Raw genomic sequence first — 17,984 nt, 5'->3', positions numbered from 1 at the left:
CAGCACTCTCTTCCACATGCATGGTCCAGTGCCTACCATCAGACCCATCTGCTGACTTTCTACCAGGGGGGATATCATATTTGGGATGAACCTTGACCTCTATGATAAACTTGGTGGCAGCTGGCCAGCTGGCTTAAGCCATTAGTCTGGGACTGGCACACGCTTACAGAGTGATCACACATGTTCCTGTAGGAAACTAAGCTAAAAATGGCCAGAGGCAGTGCCTTTCTATGTGAAGGGCTATAGAGGGGCTCACTGACAGCCGAAAGTTGTTCCCAGCTCAGTAATCTTCCCCAGAAATGTTTCATCTGTCTGTGTTTGTGAGACAGTTGCAATGAAGGCAACTGAAAATGGTTTACTGGTGCTTCAAAAGAGAAATATTTAAGTAATGCTGTCTGGCACATGCTTGAAAAGCTTATGTGGGTGTGAATGTAAGGGGTTTTTTCCCCCCCTTGGAGTCCCCACCCAGCTTTTGGATGTACAGACACTTTCATAGGACATTTTATGATGGTTTCTGCCTTTTCATGCTTTGCAGCAGACCAGTGGCCATATTGTAGCCTTGGTTTTTCAGGACATGTCTACACACTTGGCCAGCTTTCAGCGGGTTTTCAGTCTCATGGACTGGGTGTTACAGGCATGGTTTGTAAAGGCACAAGAATAGAAATTATTTAATCTGTATGAGCCTGAGCAACCTTATTTGACATCAGCCACTGCTGGAAGAGCAGAAAAGGAGTTCTGTTATGCAGAGGTGAAATGTTTCATCTGTTACCAATAAACTAGGAAGGAAGGAATATGAGTCACGGGGCAGCCATTATCTGCTGCTACCTAGAGCAACACCTTTTGTAATTGAAAAATGTATTAAAAATTATTTTGGGAATTTCTAATTAGTTGAGCCACTAATATGCTCAGGATGTATCAGAAACTTGAACTAATAACTGCCCCAAAAGAGGCCACAGCTGAGAAGCCTTTTTTTCTGCCTTTCCCCTCTGCCAGCACAGCTACAAGGTCAGGGAGGATGGAAAACTTCTGTAGAAATTGAGGTTGGGCAACAAGGCAGTGCCTGTCAATCCCTGGGGAGTCCTCTCCACTCTTTCTAACAGTGCCCAGGCCCTACTCAATGGCTTACAGCTGGAGACTTTGCAATAATCAGCTACATATTGAGCAGTCGCCCTTAGGGAAATCCTTTACAGTGAGGTTGGTAAGATATTAAAACAGGTTTGCCCAGGGAGATTGGGGATCACCCCTCCATGCAGGTGTTCAAGACCAGGTTGGATGAGGCCTTGAGCAGCCTGGTCTAGTGGAAGGTGTCCATGGCAGGGGGGATGAAACTAGATGATCTTTAAGGTCCTTTCCAATCCAAACCATTCCATGAATCTATAAAAGGCACAGTTAGGAAAGGTAGAAGGCAAAAGGAAGGAAAAGCTGTGATCAAGGCCATTCTGTTCCTGCCTCTAGCATCTGTTTCCATCCTGGTCCTTGAAAAGTCACTCAGCTGGCTATGGAAGTTGGTTTCTAGATGCAAACACACGTTTTGCTTTCTGTCCAATTTGGAGTATTCAATTCTATTTGCAGCTGAAACAAAAGGGTTCTGTGGCAACTCATTGTGTTTGGGGAGAAAAACAAACAAACTTACATACTTCTTTCAAATGTTTCTACAGTCAGAGGGAAAACTAAATACCAGAGAAATTGACAACACTTGCTTGACTGTTTTGGCTCTTTGCTGATGGAGAAGAGAGGAGCTAGTTCCTTCACATTCCTACATGGAAGGATAAGAAAGGTTTAGCACTGCAGCAGTTAATGCTGCAGAAGAGCCTACAGGACAATTGCAAAACATGGAAACTGGTGCAGAGCTGGGATGGGCTGCAGACACCAAGAGATGAATTGGCTTGGAAGTGCAGGGAGAGGCAGAGGACAGAGTGAAAGCATGATGGGTAGATGAGTCAGTCCCACATGCCATTCATCAGTCACTGTGCATGGAAAAACAGGAGTGCTTAGGAATGCCAGGAAAATGTGTTATGGCTTACAGTCAGATGCACCAACTTTAACATACTGTAACATCTGAAGTGTTTTGTCTCTGTTTCCTCTGATGTTTTGTTACCAGTATCTTTTATCACTTCCCAGTTTAGGCAAACTTCTTTATTTCAGGAAGATATAATGACCTGTCTTCCTGCCCTCTAGTGATTATCACAGACAGAATCTGAAATCCTTTAGCACCAGCATGGCTTATTTTAGGTAAACCAGGAATTACTAGCTGACACTGCTGGCTTGCTGCTGTTCTGTGTAGGTGGGTGATGGAAGAAGTGACAGCTTCAGTTCAAAATGAAGAACTAAGCAGCAGGCACAGGTGCTCTTCTATGCAATAGTAAGTTCCCTGAGAAAAGAGAAGGCAATTTTTCACTTTGCAATAAAATAGGTGAAAGGAAAATACTTCTTCCCTGATAAGTGTGAAAGATGGTTAGAAGCAGAGCATGGATACGATCTGCTGTGTTTGACAAAAGTGATGTTTTGCCTCTGATTTCTGCTTTGGAGGAATCTGGATGGGTTTCCACGGGGACAACAAACTGCATCTCCTTCCTTCTCTTTCACTCCATCTGAGGGAGTTAAGCTGTGATGTGGTTTCACATAAGCTTTTCCAAAACGGTGTTCATATGATATTTTACAGAAGAGCTCAACTAATTAATGCAAGCACTAGATCTGCTACAAACAATTGGTTGTTTTTAGACCATGTGTTTTGGCTATCTTTTGCTGCAGTCCAAAACAGCTGCAGTTAAGAAAACCTGGAAGGTCTGATTGGAAAATGTGGCTCAGCTTAATTCTGCAACATTTGGGATGGGAGTGGATAAGGCCACACAGCATGAAGAATAAAAAACACGCACCCAAAAAAAATCAAATAAGCAGACAGCAGCGAGTCCTTGTAGTGAGGCCACGTGATTCCTCACTCTCGTGTCTACATGCTGCCAGCGAGACGAGGACACTGGCACAATGGCAAGAGGGATACTTTGATATATTACTCCCAAAGTGATGCACAGCCAGCTCCTCAGCTGCTTCAGATGACATAATGCATTGTTTTCATTGAAGCCATCCTCATTTTGTCTGGCTGAAGGACTATCTCAGGCTACTTTTTTAGATAGATGCAGAGTCTATAGTCCCAAATTAAATATGTATAGTGATCTCTTGCCTGCCTTCCCAAGAGACTTGTGATTGTTCAGCCTGGAGAAAAGAAAGCTCCAGGGGGACCCTACTGAAGCCTTTCAGTACTTAAAGGGGTCTGTAAGAAAGACTGAGACAGTTTTTCTAGCAGCATCTGTTGGAACAGGGCAAGAAGTGATGGTTTAAACTAAAAGAAGGAGATTTAGACTAGATAGAAGGAAGAAATTTTTTATGCTGAGGGTGGTGAGACACTGGCCTAGGCTGTCCAGACAGGTGGTAGAAGCCCTGCACCTGGAAACACTCAAGGTCAGGTTGCACAGGTGTCTGAGCAACCTGCTCCAGTTGAAGACATCCCTGCTCACTGCAGGGGGTTTGGACTAGATGGCCTTCCAACCCTAACCGTTCTATGATTCCATGTAGGTACTGAAAGAAAAGGCAGAAGGTATGCAGGTCTAGTTGCTGTAACATGCAAGCATCCCAGAGTCTGGAACAAGTTGTATCCCCATATCACTTGAAGTAGGGAAGAAGGAATGGTATTAGGCTAGTGGAAGAAATATATGATATATTTTCTTCTGAAAATAGCATAGGGTTCTCTTAAAACTGAGATTTATTTTTTTTTCACAGAGCAAGAAGAGAAGCCAAAGGAGGAGAAACAGCCAGATTTTGCAGCTCACATGGCAGGCGGTGAATAGCAGATAGGAGAGCTGATAGCAAATGGTGGACCATAACAGGCCATCTTTGTGAGCCAAGCACAGCAATCAGTTACTCTTCAGCAGCCTAGGACATATTTGGCTCACTGAAACTACAGCTGCTGTGGAGCTGGCTTCACTTTGCTCTGCACTGAAACACTGTGAGCCATGCCGTGTCTGCTGCTAATTAGATTAGGTCCACAGAGGCTGCATTGAGCAAGGTCCTGTTTTTAGTCTGAGATGAGGGGTTTTCAGTGAGCTCAGTGACAGTTTGCAAATTGCAGGTAAGTTCCCTGACGGGTACTGTGATGGAGAGCTTGCACATGTTGTTCTGGCTTACGCCCTCCAGACCAGAGCATCAGGAGGACAATGTCAGTGGAGCTGTTGCAGTGTCAGTTGTGATGGATATTCACGTCCCAGATGTAATGTTTAGTTTAGTGCTCTTTTAAGGCAGACAAATTCTCAACATAATGCTTAGCACAGGTTTAGCATACTTCACCTTTGGATGCACGTCCAGAATCTTGGCAAGAAACCTCTGATTTCCAGACTATAATTATATATGGCCTGTTTAGCTGTATGTTTTTCTGCTAACTTTGCTCTGAGCTTTATATAGGATCATCCCCAACCCTTGTCTCCAAAGCAGTTTATAGAACAGAGATGCCTTTGGCTAGACAAGCCAACCGCTTCTCATCTCAGAAAAGGTCCCCCTGTGGCTTATCCCTGGAGCCCTTCTCTCTGCAGCTGTACAAGTTCTTCTTAATAAGGAAAAGCAGGCACTGTTTTAGATAAGGTGTTGTGGATGGCTGTGCAATGATATGCGTATTTGCATTACTAGAGTCTTATCCTGTTCTAACATTCAATGTAATTCTTTGGTGTCTGTGTTGTGATGGTGGTGCACTACCAGTCTATGATCAGTTTATGACCCCAGAACTTCCTTGTCTTCCCTCATTTACAGCAGATGAGATTATGAATTTAGCCCTTGACATGATATTTGCTGTCTGCTTGGTTTCATTCCCCGTGTTTCTCAAGTCCTCAACTTCTTCCCATTCTTTTATGACTTTATCCTCCTTTACTGGTGATGCTTTGTAACACCTTCTCATCAGCTTATTTCTTTAGGATTGTCCTACTTGTGTCAGAGGGCTAGCGAAAATACGAAATGAAATCAACCCCAGGGTTAACCTTTGAAAAAAACTCCCTGCAAAAGAAGATTTTTTTCCTCAGCCTTGAAATGGATCCAATTCTGAGACTTTGAGATCCCCAAAATGATATCTTCAGTGACCTGTGAGTACTGTGAAAAACTGTCTCTCCTGATATGTCAAGTTGACTAGGAGGGGATGGATAAGCCATTGAAGGGTTCTGACAAGATGAAGGCAACAAATAATCCTTCTTCAGACAAAACCACACCTTTGGTATACCAATCAAGTTGCAGCTGGTAAAAAGGGAATAAGACAATCATTTTCTGTTATGGGTTTTATGTGGGTTTTTTTTTTCTCACCCAGTCCTCCTGAACTTCAGCTTGGAAGTCCACCACTGTATGGATGGTATTCTCCTTGGTCAGTCCAAACTCACAGATCTCTTTTCTGGACCACAGAGAAAGGCATCTATCAGGCTTTGCTGTGACAAATTCTCTAGGCATCTACAAGCCCCAGGCTAAACACTATGAAGCTAAACAAGGTTCCCAGTGTGTTGGAGCTTTACTGATGCAAACAGCAACTCTGATGGCTTGAAGAGATGAAGCAACAGTAAGGAAACTCATCTGCATTAAATCTGCATGGATGCTACCAGTCTCCTGAGCCCTGTCTTGATTCTGCTCAAATGTTTGACAGCATCTGAAAACTTTTCCCAGAAGGTCTGATTTGCTGAAGAGGAACATAGAGTCATAGAATTGTTAGGGTTGGAAGTGACCTCCTGGGTCATCTAGTTCCAACCCCACTGCCATGGGTCAGGACACCTCACACTAGATCAGGTTGCTTGGAGCCACATCCAGCCTGGCCTTAAAAACCTCCAAGGACGGGGCTTCCACCACCTCCCTGGGCAACCTGTTCCAGTGTCTCACCACCCTCATCATGAAGAACTTCTTCCTAACCCTGAATCTATATACACCCATTTCTAATTTTTTTCCAGTCCCCCTAGTCCTATCATTACCTGACAACCTAAAAAGTCCCTCCCCAGCTTTCTTGTTGCCCCCCTTCAGATACTGGAAGTTCTCCTCGGAGCCTTTCCTTCTCCAGACTGAATGGCCCCAACTCCCTCAGTCTGACCTCATAGGAGAGGTGCTCCAGCCCTCTGCTCATCCTCATGGCCCTTTTCTGGACACACTCCAGCACATCCAGGTCCTTCCTGTAATAGGGGCTCCAGAACTGGACACAGTACTCCAGATGGGGTCTCACCAGAGTGGAGTAGAGGGGGAGAATCACCTCCCTTGACCTGCTGGCTATGCTTCTCTTGATGCAGCCCAGGATGTGATTTGCTTTCTGGGCTGCAAGTGCACACTGATGGCTCCTGTTGAGCTTCTCTTCCACCAGCACCCCCAGGTCTTTTCATCAGGGCTGCTCTCAAGCCAGTCACTGCACAGCCTACATCATCTTGGTATCCTTAGGGGGTCTTATAAAGTGCAAGCCCTTTAGTTGCACCACTGCTTTTTTCAGCAGTATTTCAGTGCCAGAACATACTTGTCTGTGATGTAATTTTTTCCCAGCAATAAATCCACAGACCCTGCTGGATACTGCTGCTGTTATATTTGCAAAATGTTACAGTGCAAATGGAGCTCTGCTCATTTCACCTATCTTGACAAAATGAAATACTGGCCTCCTATGTGTAGACTTTCGAAGGTATTTATCTGTTCTACCCTCCTTGGACTAATGGAAGCTGTCAGACCATTTCTGTTTAGGCAGTTGCAGTGATCTTACAGAGAGGTGCCCCTGTGCTTTCTTTTAATACCATCCGGTGGCCACTGAATTCCCCTATCCCATCACTGAAAGAGATGTAATCATATTTTGCAGTGTGGAATATATAAACATCAATTTTATTACATGAAAGCAGTCTGTTGAACACACCACCAGCAGCAATTTCAGCAGCTGATTGCTTGTTCTGACCCCCAAGAGAGAGATTTTACAAGATGGCCTGGTTTAAGAGTGGCACAGAGGGAAAACTGTGTCTTTGGGGTGTGCTTTGTATCAAACAGCCTCCTTGTACACGGGATATTGGAGAATGAGGTACATATCATACACTTAAAATAGAGTTCTTTGAAACTGGCATGGGATACTCAGTCTTGTCTGAGTATCATTAATCACAGTTATGACTCTCAGACAAAAAGAGTCTCGACTTCATGTTGCTTGTTAAAATAAGAAATGTACATTTTAGTGTTTCATTCTCAGCTGCAGTCACTGCACTTCACAGAGTAGCCAAAACTAAAGTGTTTGAATAATTTTCTCGTATTTATTTGAATGAATTTTGTATGCATATTATTTTTATAACAAGATGGCTTGTTTTGACTATCTTAAAAAAATAAATTACTATGCATGTCTGGAATGAAAGAAAAAAGAATGATTTCTTACACTGCAGTGCACGTTCAGTGTGTGATTTGAAATCTGAATGCAGCCACCCAAGAGCTTCTTCTCTTACATTTCTCTGTTAGAATTTTTACATTTTCTTTTCCTCCCTTCCCTCTTCTCTCCCGTCTCCTCCCCCCTCCCCTCTCCCTTTGCCTTCCCTCTTTTTCAAACACAAAACTGTATAGTATAAGCCTCATTTGGGCTGTAAGGCCAAGCTTTTGTAAGACTTCCAGCCAGTGAGGGAAACAGCACTGATGCAGATCTTACTGCACCACTACACTGGAAATTCTTTGCATGGATAAAGTGATGCAGCTGCACAGGTGGCTGAATTCTCTGGGTAACACAGACCTAAAAATAAGGCACTGCCCCGCCTCTTTAGCCAGAATTCCTCAAAGGGCAAGGATAAGGGTTCAGGGAGCAAGTTACACAGAGCCTGAAAGGATGATAGTGCTAAGCCAGGTGTTAGAGAAGTGAGGCTGGAGCTGAGGTGGCTGAGTAAGGGAAACCTGTGGGACAGCTAGGAAAGCCAGACACAGCAAGGCAGTGCCTCTGTATCAGGGTCACAGCTCACTTTTAAGGCTTCTGCTGAGCAGAAGCAGGTGGGGTTTTTTCCATTTGTGTGGGGTCAGAGTAAACTGGATGCCAGATCCTAGGATGTGACACACACTTGTTTTTAATGCCCAAGTAAGGTGGGAAACTCATCTCTCTGCTTCTGCTGACAAAATAGTAATTTCCTTCTTGTGAAGATAAACCATCCCAGGCATAAGAAGGACCCCTGCATTACTACCACACCACATGGTCATCAGAAAAGCCATGGTTCCTAAAACAACTGTAATGTGAGTGGTGAGTGCATGCACAGCCTAAATGCTGCCTAAAAAAAAAAAAAGGTATTTGGCTGCTCTAAGAAGGTCATAGATACTGAACAAGAGCTGATAGGGTGAAGGAGAGGGTGGGTGTTGATTTCCCTCTTGAAAGTGATGCTAAACAGGAGAAAACTGTCAAAAATTGAGAGATTCCTGTTTAGGCTGCAGATTCCAGAGCTTAGTGGAAGAGCCTTTCATGGTAGAATGCTGATCAGGAGGACTTCTTTAGGAGCTCTCAATTACTCACCTAATCTGAAGAAAACAGCTGCACCTCAAAGGTCAATGCAATCTCTTGCCAAGTTCAGAGCATAGTGTTTCCACCTGTGATGCTGGGTGCTGGCGAGCACCACGCTGCAGAAGACTGGAGGACAATCACACGAAGACAATCACTTCAGCACAGCCACCAGCTATATATAGGCACCTTGATGTCATTTGTATAAAAAGCAACAAGTGAGAATCAAATAGTTTCTGAAGAACAAGTACCAGCCTCAGACTGATGGAGGGCATCTATCCCCTCTTGGGGAAAAGGACTCTGGTAAAATTAGTGTTTGGGTTTTTTTTTTCTCTGTTCCTAATACAGCCACCAGTTGCTTTATGGCTTTGGTACATGCCCTCATGGGAAGGAATGATAGATTAAACTGCTTGACACAATTCTGAATTTGAGGATGACCCAAATCTTAGCAGTTGCACATGAAAGCTACCAGATAAACATTGGGCAGGCAAGGGTTGCCTTTTGGCCAGATGAAGTTTGAATTGACTGTAAAATCAAGTTGTAAAGATTAAATGCATTTTGCTGGTCTGTGTCAGTATGAATGTGTGGGGGTTTCACAGCCCTTTTTTTTCCTGTCACATCTCTGAAACATGTTTGTAGTGTCCTGAGTTTGAGGTTCTTGCAATTTGTATTTAAGGAATTATGAAAACTGAGGTACAAGGCTGTGACAGGAATCCTAGAGAATACATGCTTCTTGTCAATGTGAATTAATTAAACACTGGTGTATTTGACACTAGAATTAATCACATCCGCTTATACTTAATAGGAATATTCATGGTTGGAGGGATCCCACAGGGTTACAGGACTGGTGAGGGTTCGTGACACGAGGTGACAGCTTTCTGGCTTGCTCCCCCCATAAATGTGTCAGAGAAGCCCCCCGGGTTTACAGCCGGAGAGGTTTTAACACGCACTTCCCCGATTTCCCCGAGGAAATTTTCCTCAGCTTTGCAGACAAGACGCCCCTCAAGACGGCAGGTCGCCGGTTGGGAAGCTGGGGAGCCTGGGGCTGTGCCCGACCAGGGATGCGGGTCCCCAGCGGGGCCGCCCACGGCTTAGGGAGCTGTGGAGGAGTAAGCGGCGCGAGCAAGCCATCCCCACTGCCGTGGGGGTCTACAAGGGGCGTGAGGCGGTGCCCGTCCCGTCCCCCCAGGGCGGGGGGCGGCGGCGCATGCGCACGGTGGGGGGCGGTGACGGCCGGGCTCTTCACGCCGGCGCCGGCGAGCGGCTGAAGCAGGAGGGCCGGGGTCGGGGCTGGTAGGGAGTTGTGGTGGAGTGAACGAGTCCGCCATGGGGACGCAGGGCACCGGGCGAAAGCGGCTGCCGAATCGGGAGCGCCTGACGGCGGAGGACGATGCGCTCAATCAGATCGCCCGTGAGGTGAGCGATGAGAGACGACCCCCTTCTCCGGCTTTCTCCCCCCTCCCATTCCCGCCCCGGGCTCCCCAACCGCCGCGCAGGCGCCCCCGGGCAACCGGCACGGCAGCGGCTCAAGGGCAGGTTGATGAAACAGGGAATAAAACTCGCCTTTATCTCAAGGGTGTCGGCCTGTTTGATCATCCTAGGGCAGCGCTCAAGTGTGAAGAGTATATGGAGTGCTTGACTGTAGGGAAAACGGCGTACAGAGCCAGCCCGGGCAGAGACCCCTCCCCTCTCTGCTGCAGCCCCTCGGCGAGAGGACATTAATTGTCTGCTGAGGTTCGGGTTAATGACTGCGAGCCAGAAAATAGGTCACTCGGGATTTTTATGGATATGTATAAATGAGAAAGTGTGAACCATCAGACTGCAAGGTGATGCTAGATGTAGGCATAACTGATCCCTAACTTGGAAACTGGCTTTTATTTGCATTTGATGAGTTAAGCTTCCTAGATGATGCATTGTGCTTGATCTGACTTCAGTTTAAACCACCTCATATCTATTCTCTTTCTGCCTCTTTATTCTTACCTGCTGTGCACAGAGGCATTGGTTTTGTGTGTGCTTGCATTGCTTCAATGGCAAGCAGTAGGGCATGGATTTAGTGTTTGTCTTTACTCAACTTGACACAGGTTGTTCTGCATCCTTTCTCTTCCAACCTTCTGATGGGGGGAGATGGGCAACTCCAACCTGACATGGGGATAAGCAGCTGTGGGGTTGCTTACTGTACCTAAGCTTATCTGACTCTGGCTGTGGCTGAGGATGGCTGTCCTTTTTCACTATCATGGGCTATGTGGCTCTGCTTCCCCTGCATGTTGGTCTGACCTCAAGATGGGTTGGAAGGTAACTCCCACTTCCAAACAGATTGAAGTCTCTCTTGGTTTCCCTTCCTGAATCACAGTTGCAGCAGGATCAGATGGGTGCTAATTTTGGTGGCAACTAGATGTTAGATTGAGTTGGCTGTAAGATTGTGCACCTTGAATATTGCCACTAATGGCAGGCCCTGACAGAAGAAGCCTTTACTGTTCTCATGTACTGTTTTGAAGTGGTTTGTAGCATATTTGGAATACAGGCAGTAGGCTAATTTCTGTGCGAGGGATTCAGCTTGGGTGTTTCCAGAAATCAGGGGTTTATGGCAGTGTGATAAGAAAATGAGAAAGTTCCTAGGGATAGAGTTTGAGGTAGGAGGGCAAGAATGTATCATGTCCTGGATATAGGATAGCAAGTAAGAGCGATTGTGCTCTCTCTTAGAGCTTGAGTCATGATAACAGCCAAGGAATTGCTTTGGGATAAGGGTTTAAATTCCACAACTGTGTCCTGGTTGTGCTGTCATTTCATCAAGGAAAACATCAATCTGCAATAGGAGGCCTAGGTTGCCCCTGTTTGTTCATGTTTCTCTCCCGCTTTCACATTTCTTTATCTTATGTACTTTTCACTGTATTGTGTTGTGGGTTGATGCCTCAAATATTGTGTTCGTTTTGTTTTGTTTTTCTTCAGGGGATTGTTTAAAGGACAACTCCATTTGGCCAAAGAGCCCAATACAAGCATGTCTTTTATCTTTTCCCTTGAGTGCTAAAACTGTGAACTGCCAAGTTCAAGGTTCAGCATTTTCCCATATTACTTTAACTCTTTGCATTGCTCTCTCTTAGATTTTACACAGTTATAATAGTTTAGTTGTTTAACTGCCCATTCTCCACATCAGATCCCAAACGAATACTTCCATATGACCTTAAGAACTTTTTAAAACATTTAGCCTTTTGTCTCCTCCTGATAAAGATGCTAAGAGCCTTTGTTAAGAAAGGTACAAGACTGACTGACACTTTGTCTCTTCCAGCGTTCATCACAGGTGTTTTAGCAAAGCTGAGACAAAGACATGTTTCCATACATTTCTCCATACGTTTTCACTCTTTCATTTGGTCTTCCGTTGTAATCCAAAAGCCATAGGTGCTTGCAAGTTGTCAGATTCTAGAGTGTAATTTTTTCCATGTTCAGATGACAGCCTAAAAGAGCATCCAAACTACTTCTATTTGTAAAGGACCTTTTGCCTTGGGAATCTCTGGGAGCAAGTTGACTTGTGTGCATCTCACCTTTGGGCTTGTCTCCAAAAGGATTGTGCTGCTCTGAGCACTTTCCAGCTTTATATTTGTAATTTGTAATTGTCAGAATGTCTTGAGAAATCAACAGTTCTTGCTATACTAGGTGGTTCTATGAGGACACATTAAGACTTGTCAGAACTCTTCATAAACTCCTGCCAATCAAAGCACACTCTTTTTTTTTTTTGTTAATTAATTTGTTTATTTTGCAACCAGGATGTCTTGCTGTGTATATTCAGTCTTGCACAGACCAAAAGAGAGCCATGTGCAGTGAAGAAGGCAGTCCTTGTCCCTCTGGGATGTGAGAATGGTCTTCAGAGGAAATAACTAAGCAAGTGGAAGGAAATTGTAAAAGTGAAGCTTATTGTAGTGACAGGGGTTTAGTAGCAGTATTAGTCATGTTAAGCAATGGTGGTAAGACTTAATGTTTGAGGCAGTTTCTGGACTAGATCAGCTACAAGTACTTGATCTCCTTGCCCAGACCTGTTTAGGGCAGAGGCAGAAGGTACAGTTACTGTAAATCGCTTGCCTGTCAGCAAAGATTAGTGCTGTACTGCTAAATCTGGCTGTTGAGTTTCTGACTTACATGGCAATTAGATGAATGGCAAATGTGTAAATATAGTTAACGTAAGAACATGGCGTTCTGAGTTTATAATGGACACAGATGACCGCTGCTCAGTGTATGCTGTATGCACACCTGGTCTGTAATGCTGATGTTATTTTACTCTGGGTGTCAGCTCTTGCAGATAAGTGAAGCTGATCGATGATGGACTTCTCTGCTTTGAGACTCCTGTTGACGCCAGTAGATTATTTTGTGTTTAGGTCAATGGAAACTTTTGGGCTATTTTCTTCCTCTCTGTGAATGCATGCCAACAGTGTTTGCAAAATCCAGCAGTTTGATACTCCTGGAAGTCTGTGCCAGCACAGCTAGCAGTAATCGTGTACTGTGCAGTCATCTGCCTGTTCTCTTGAGCTGGAGTACACATGTTTCAGAAAGGCAGAGTTCTGCACTGCTGAACCTTACCTGAATGGGCTTCCTGCTTCTTTCCTGATGGTGTTAGATGGGTTTGATGTGATAACTTGAGATACTCTTTCTAGGGAAATATTTTTTCCCCCTAGTTTCCGCTAGGCTCTTTGCTAGTTACAGTGTCAAGTGCTACATGCAAAGAAAGAGTTTCTGAAATCCAATGAGACACTGCCATCTGTGTAAATGAGATATTTCTCTTGTAGGCTGCTAATATTAGTTACCGATTTGTCCTTCTTCATTCAAGAAAATAAAAGATGGAGTCAGGGAGCAGTATAGTTCCCTTGTAATCCAGGAATCATAGAATTAATAAGGTTGGAAGAGACCTCAAAGATCATCAAGCCCAACCTGTCACCCAAGACCTCATGACTAGTAAACCACGGCACCAAGTGCCACATCCAGTCCCCTTTTGAACACCTCCAGGGGTGGTGACTCCACCACCTCTCTGGGCAGCACATTCCTGCTCAGACACTTGGATCCCCACAAGTCCATGGGACCAGATGGGATCCATTCTAGGGTACTGAGAGAGCTGGCAGATGAGCTGGCTGAGCCACTCTCCATCATTTTTCAGCAGTCCTGGCTCACTGGAGAGGTCCCAGGTGACTGGAAGCTGGCCAACATGATGCCCATCCACAAGAAGGGCCGGATGGAGGAACCTGCAAACTACAGGCCTGTCAGTCTGACCTCAGTGCCAGGCAAGATTATGGAACAGGTCATCTTGAGTGCAATCACACGGCACTTACAGGATGGCCAAGGGATCAGGCCCAGCCAGCATGGATTTAGGAAGGGCAGGTCCTGCCTGACCAACCTGATCTCCTCCTATGATCAGGTGACTGCCTGGTGGATGTGGGGAATGCTGTGGATGTAGTCTACCTGGACTTCAGCAATGCCTTTGACACCGTCCCCCACAGCAAACTCCTGGCCAAGCTGTCAGCTGTGGCTTGGACAGCAGCACTCTGTGCTGGGTTGGGAACTGGCTGGAGGGCCGAGCCCAGAGAGTGGTGGTGAATGGTGCCACATCCAGCTGGCAGCCAGTCACTAGTGGTGTGGCCCAGGGATCAGTGCTGGGCCCCATCCTGTTCAATGTCTTTATTGATGATCTGGACGAGGGGGTTGAGTCCATCATCAGTAAGTTTGCAGATGACACCAAGCTTGGGGGCAGGTGTTGATCTGTTAGAGGGTAGAAGAGCTCTGCAGAGGGACCTTGACTGGCTGGACAGATGGGCAGAGTCCAACATGATGGAATTCAACAAGTCCAAGTGCCGGCTGCTGCACTTCAGCCTCAACAACTCCATGCAGTGCTAAGGCTGGGGTCAGAGTGGCCGGAGAGCAGCCAAACAGAAAGGGACCTGGGGGTACTGATTGACATCTGGCTGAACATGAGCCATCAGTGTGCCCAGGTGCCCAAGAAGGCCAATGGCATCCTGGCCTGCATCAGGAATAGTGTGGCCAGCAGGAGCAGGGAAGTCATTGTGCCCCTGTACTCAGCACTGGTTAGGCCACACCTTGAGTACTGTCTACAGCTCTGGGCCCCTCAGTTTAGGAAAGATGTGTAGTGCTTGAATATGTCCAGAGAAGGGCAACAAAGCTGGTGAGGGGTTTGGAGCACAAGCTCTGTGAGGAGAGGCTGAGGGAGCTGGGGTTGCTTAGCCTGGAGAAGAGGAGGCTCAGATGAGACCTTATTGCTCTCCACAACTACCTGAAGGGAAGTTGTAGCCCTGTGGGGCTTGGTCTCTTCTCCCAGGCAACAGCACCAGAACAAGAGGACACAGTCTCACAGAAAGAGTGATTGCCCATTGGAATGTTCTGTCCAGGGAGGTGGTGGAGTCACCATCACTGGAAGTGTTTAAAAAGAGACTGGATGAGGCATTTAGTTCTATGGTTTAGGTGATTAGATTGTGTTGGGTGATAGGTTGGACTCGAGGATCTCAAAGGTCTTTTCCAACCTGGTTATTTCTGTATTCTATAAGGTCAAGGTAAATTTCCTGTCTTCATTAGGAATTTACTCCTTGTTTTGTAAACAAAAGATGTGTTATGCTGCTCAGAAAAACAATTCTGCCTTGTATCATCACTGCTAGACATGCTTTTCACCCAACAATTTACAAAGTAGCACTCTGGGATTTAATTTGTAGTAATTCAACCAACTTATTTTTACTAATAAAGAAATCTCATGAGAGCTGCTTCGTCACTCTTTGTACCTTCAGAATTTTAAAACCTGTCCCCTACACACTTATACATAATTATTAAAACAAAAACCCCACCCAACTGTCACAATCAGCTTATGGACCAAAAATTGGACTGTTTTACTGAAGTTTTTTGTTTGAGTGTTGGCTTGCATTCTTAGTGATTCAGATCTTGGGGTTTTACACTCCTATGAAGGAGCAGAAAATGTAGCTGATCAGAAATAGCTCAAAATGCAGGTGAAACCAGCAAGTTGGCTTTACTGGTCATGGTAAGAAGGCACTAAACTTCAAAAATCTAAATTGGAATTTCAGGACTAGGGAAGAGATGCTATGATCATTGTATGTGGAATTTAAAGGCCTGGCTTTTGAATTGAGGGTATAAGTTAGGGAGAATTCTCTGGTTTATATAACAATTTGTGTGGCTTGCTTAAATAGGGGTGGAAACAATTTGGTAAAAGTCAGAACTAAAACAAGCAGAATGGATTTTTACATATGAGAACACAATTTTTATTGAACTACTATGCAGACCAGAGCCTTTACAGCAGTGTATTCCCTAAGGGTATGCTAGGTAATGCCCATGACAGATTTGTGTGCCTTGTTAGTATAGCAGTGGAACTTCTCTGAACAGTATTTGGCGTCAGAAATGCATGAAGAACTTTTGCAAGCCAGATAAATACTCCGAGAAGCCCTTACAAACAGTCTGATTTGTTTGATTTGCTTGTACCTGGCTTATTTTTTCATTTCATTGCTTTCAGCCTTTATGAGTATTAACGCATCAGCCCAAGAGAACAAAAGATCTGCAAAAGCATTCCTGTCTGTACATCTCTCTTCTAGAATAGAAAGTTATGAAAGGAAGGGATGCTCATGGAGGGCTTGACTGAGCCCAGCTGGCCTAAATATAGGAAGGAAAAAAAGCTTTGTAGGCAATGCTTGCCAGTAGGGCATGGAGAACTGTTCCAAAACTGAGATGATTTAATGTAGCAAATGTGTTCTTACTCACTGAACACTCCTATTTTTTCTCTCTAATCCGATAAATGGAATTGGCATAATTTATAATCTTTCCCAAAGCAAATGCATGAAGGAGCAGCTTTGGATGATTTAAGAAGTGAGATAAAAATCTCAAGACCCACCTCGTTTTAGTTAAATGGGTGATTGTAGACTTCTTCCTAATGCACAAGCTGCTTCACAACGTGCCGATTGCAACTTGAAATAATTAGTTGCCTGGTTCTGTGTCCATGCCTGGCCTGAGTCCTTTTCAGCTGTTCTCTTGCTGTCCAAGGAAGCAGCTGTTTAGGAACTGTGATTCCTATTTCAGTCAGGCAAGAGACTACTGTTAGGATTAACGACATGGCAAGCCCAGCCTTTTTCTTCGCAAGCCCAGATGCTGAGCCTGTCGGCAGGATGTAATACTCAACATTACCTCATCTGAAAGGATGTTTTTCCAGGCCTGTTGCTGAATAACGTTGGAGCTCAAGTGTACATGCAAGGCTTTCAGTGTTGATCAGGGTGGGTTTTGTTTTTTTTGGTTGGGTTTTTTTCATCCTTTGGTAGAAAGGAGCATATCCACATAGCATTTAGGGCTTGTGAAACAAGGTATTTGTCCCTCCTGTCAAATCAGCAGGTTGCCAGGAGCAATGAATCTGCCTAGCTAGACATAAGCACTCCTAGGCAAACCTTAAAATAGCAGCTCTGAAATATCAGCTGTTGTCTTGCTTGTGTTGGAATACTTTTTGTGGGAGAAGTTGCCCATCAGAATGGAGAAGGGGAAGAGGGAAGAGCAGTGAGCCAAATTTTCCTTCAGATAGTTGATCTGTGGTCATTCTGTCTTGGCTAGATCCAGCCTAGCATCTTTGTCTGTAATTTTGTTTTAAACTCTTAGAAATAAGATGCTGTAAGGTAAATTTGTGCTGGTGGACACCTGTTCTATGCTTCTTCATCCTCTGCCCTGTGAGTAGTGTAATCTTTTACAGGAGAATATGATGGTATTCTCTTAAATGAAGTGGTCTATGTGCTGGAGCTAATTTGCAGGTATTCTTAGGTGCTTTCAGGATGTAGAACCACCAGTGTTGCTGGTAGCTAGCAAAAAATGTAAGGCAACTCTTCCAGGTCTGGTTGTAGAGCCTTTAACTGTTGAAATTAAAGCTTGGTGTAGCATAATAAATACTAAATGAGAAAATACTTCACTGGTAGGAATTCAAAGGTTTTAATTACCTAGGAGCTGATCTAGTTGCCCTGCAGTGCTTGCAGTGTGTAAACAGACTTCAGGTATGTGAATGACCATGTGACATAAATTCTGATATGAAAATGTGGAAGTTCTGATCAGTCTGTTTAAAAACTCCTATTTTGTTTGGTTTGGTGGTTTCTTTTTTTTGGAGCCTAAAGAGAGGGTGCAGAGGTCATGTATTCAGAAGGTGGGGAAAAACCATAGAAGTAGCACTTTCACGTTGGCAGACATGCTGTAACTCTTTGCTGTACTAGTTTGCCAGCTGTCTTTACCTAGAGTGCTTTCTGGTTAGACCTTGGTGCCAAAGACATTTCCTATGTGTATTTAGTTAAGTTCTAATTCTGTCTTTAAACAAACTTAACTAAGTAGCATGAAGTGTGGAGAGCAAGGCTTGGAGAATATTTCCAGATGAGCAGAGCTGGGATTGGTGCTATGGCCTAACCAGCTGAGAGTTTGGGGCAAAGGGAGGAGAAGGTACAAGCCTACTGTGACTAATGCTGTTTCCAGAACTGTGGGTTGCTTT

At 44.7% G+C, this 17,984-nt stretch overlaps 1 protein-coding gene across 17 annotated transcripts in view; it reads left to right on the top strand.

Annotated features, from left to right (window-relative positions):
- The first annotated feature begins 9,722 nt into the window (after positions 1-9,722).
- Positions 9,723-17,984, top strand: part of LRRFIP1 (LRR binding FLII interacting protein 1) — a 121,217-nt gene continuing 112,955 nt past the window's right edge. For 6 of the 17 annotated variants that reach the window (XM_068138025.1, XM_068138033.1, XM_068138029.1 and 3 more), the window contains exon 1: positions 9,734-9,904. In XM_068138025.1, the coding sequence (XP_067994126.1) occupies positions 9,815-9,904 (90 nt within the window). In that variant the 5' untranslated portion in view covers positions 9,734-9,814. Of the gene's footprint in view, positions 9,905-17,984 lie in introns of all 17 variants that reach the window. The other 11 variants (XM_068138041.1, XM_068138040.1, XM_068138039.1 and 8 more) reach the window with 6 other exon arrangements.

Source organism: Melanerpes formicivorus, unplaced genomic scaffold, assembly GCF_026170545.1.
Source record: "Melanerpes formicivorus ecotype bairdi unplaced genomic scaffold, bMelFor1.0.p_v2 SCAF_5, whole genome shotgun sequence".
Taxonomy (NCBI): domain Eukaryota; kingdom Metazoa; phylum Chordata; class Aves; order Piciformes; family Picidae; genus Melanerpes; species Melanerpes formicivorus.
The sequence above is the reverse complement of the archived record's forward strand: the minus strand, read 5'-3'. Positions and strand labels throughout refer to the sequence as shown.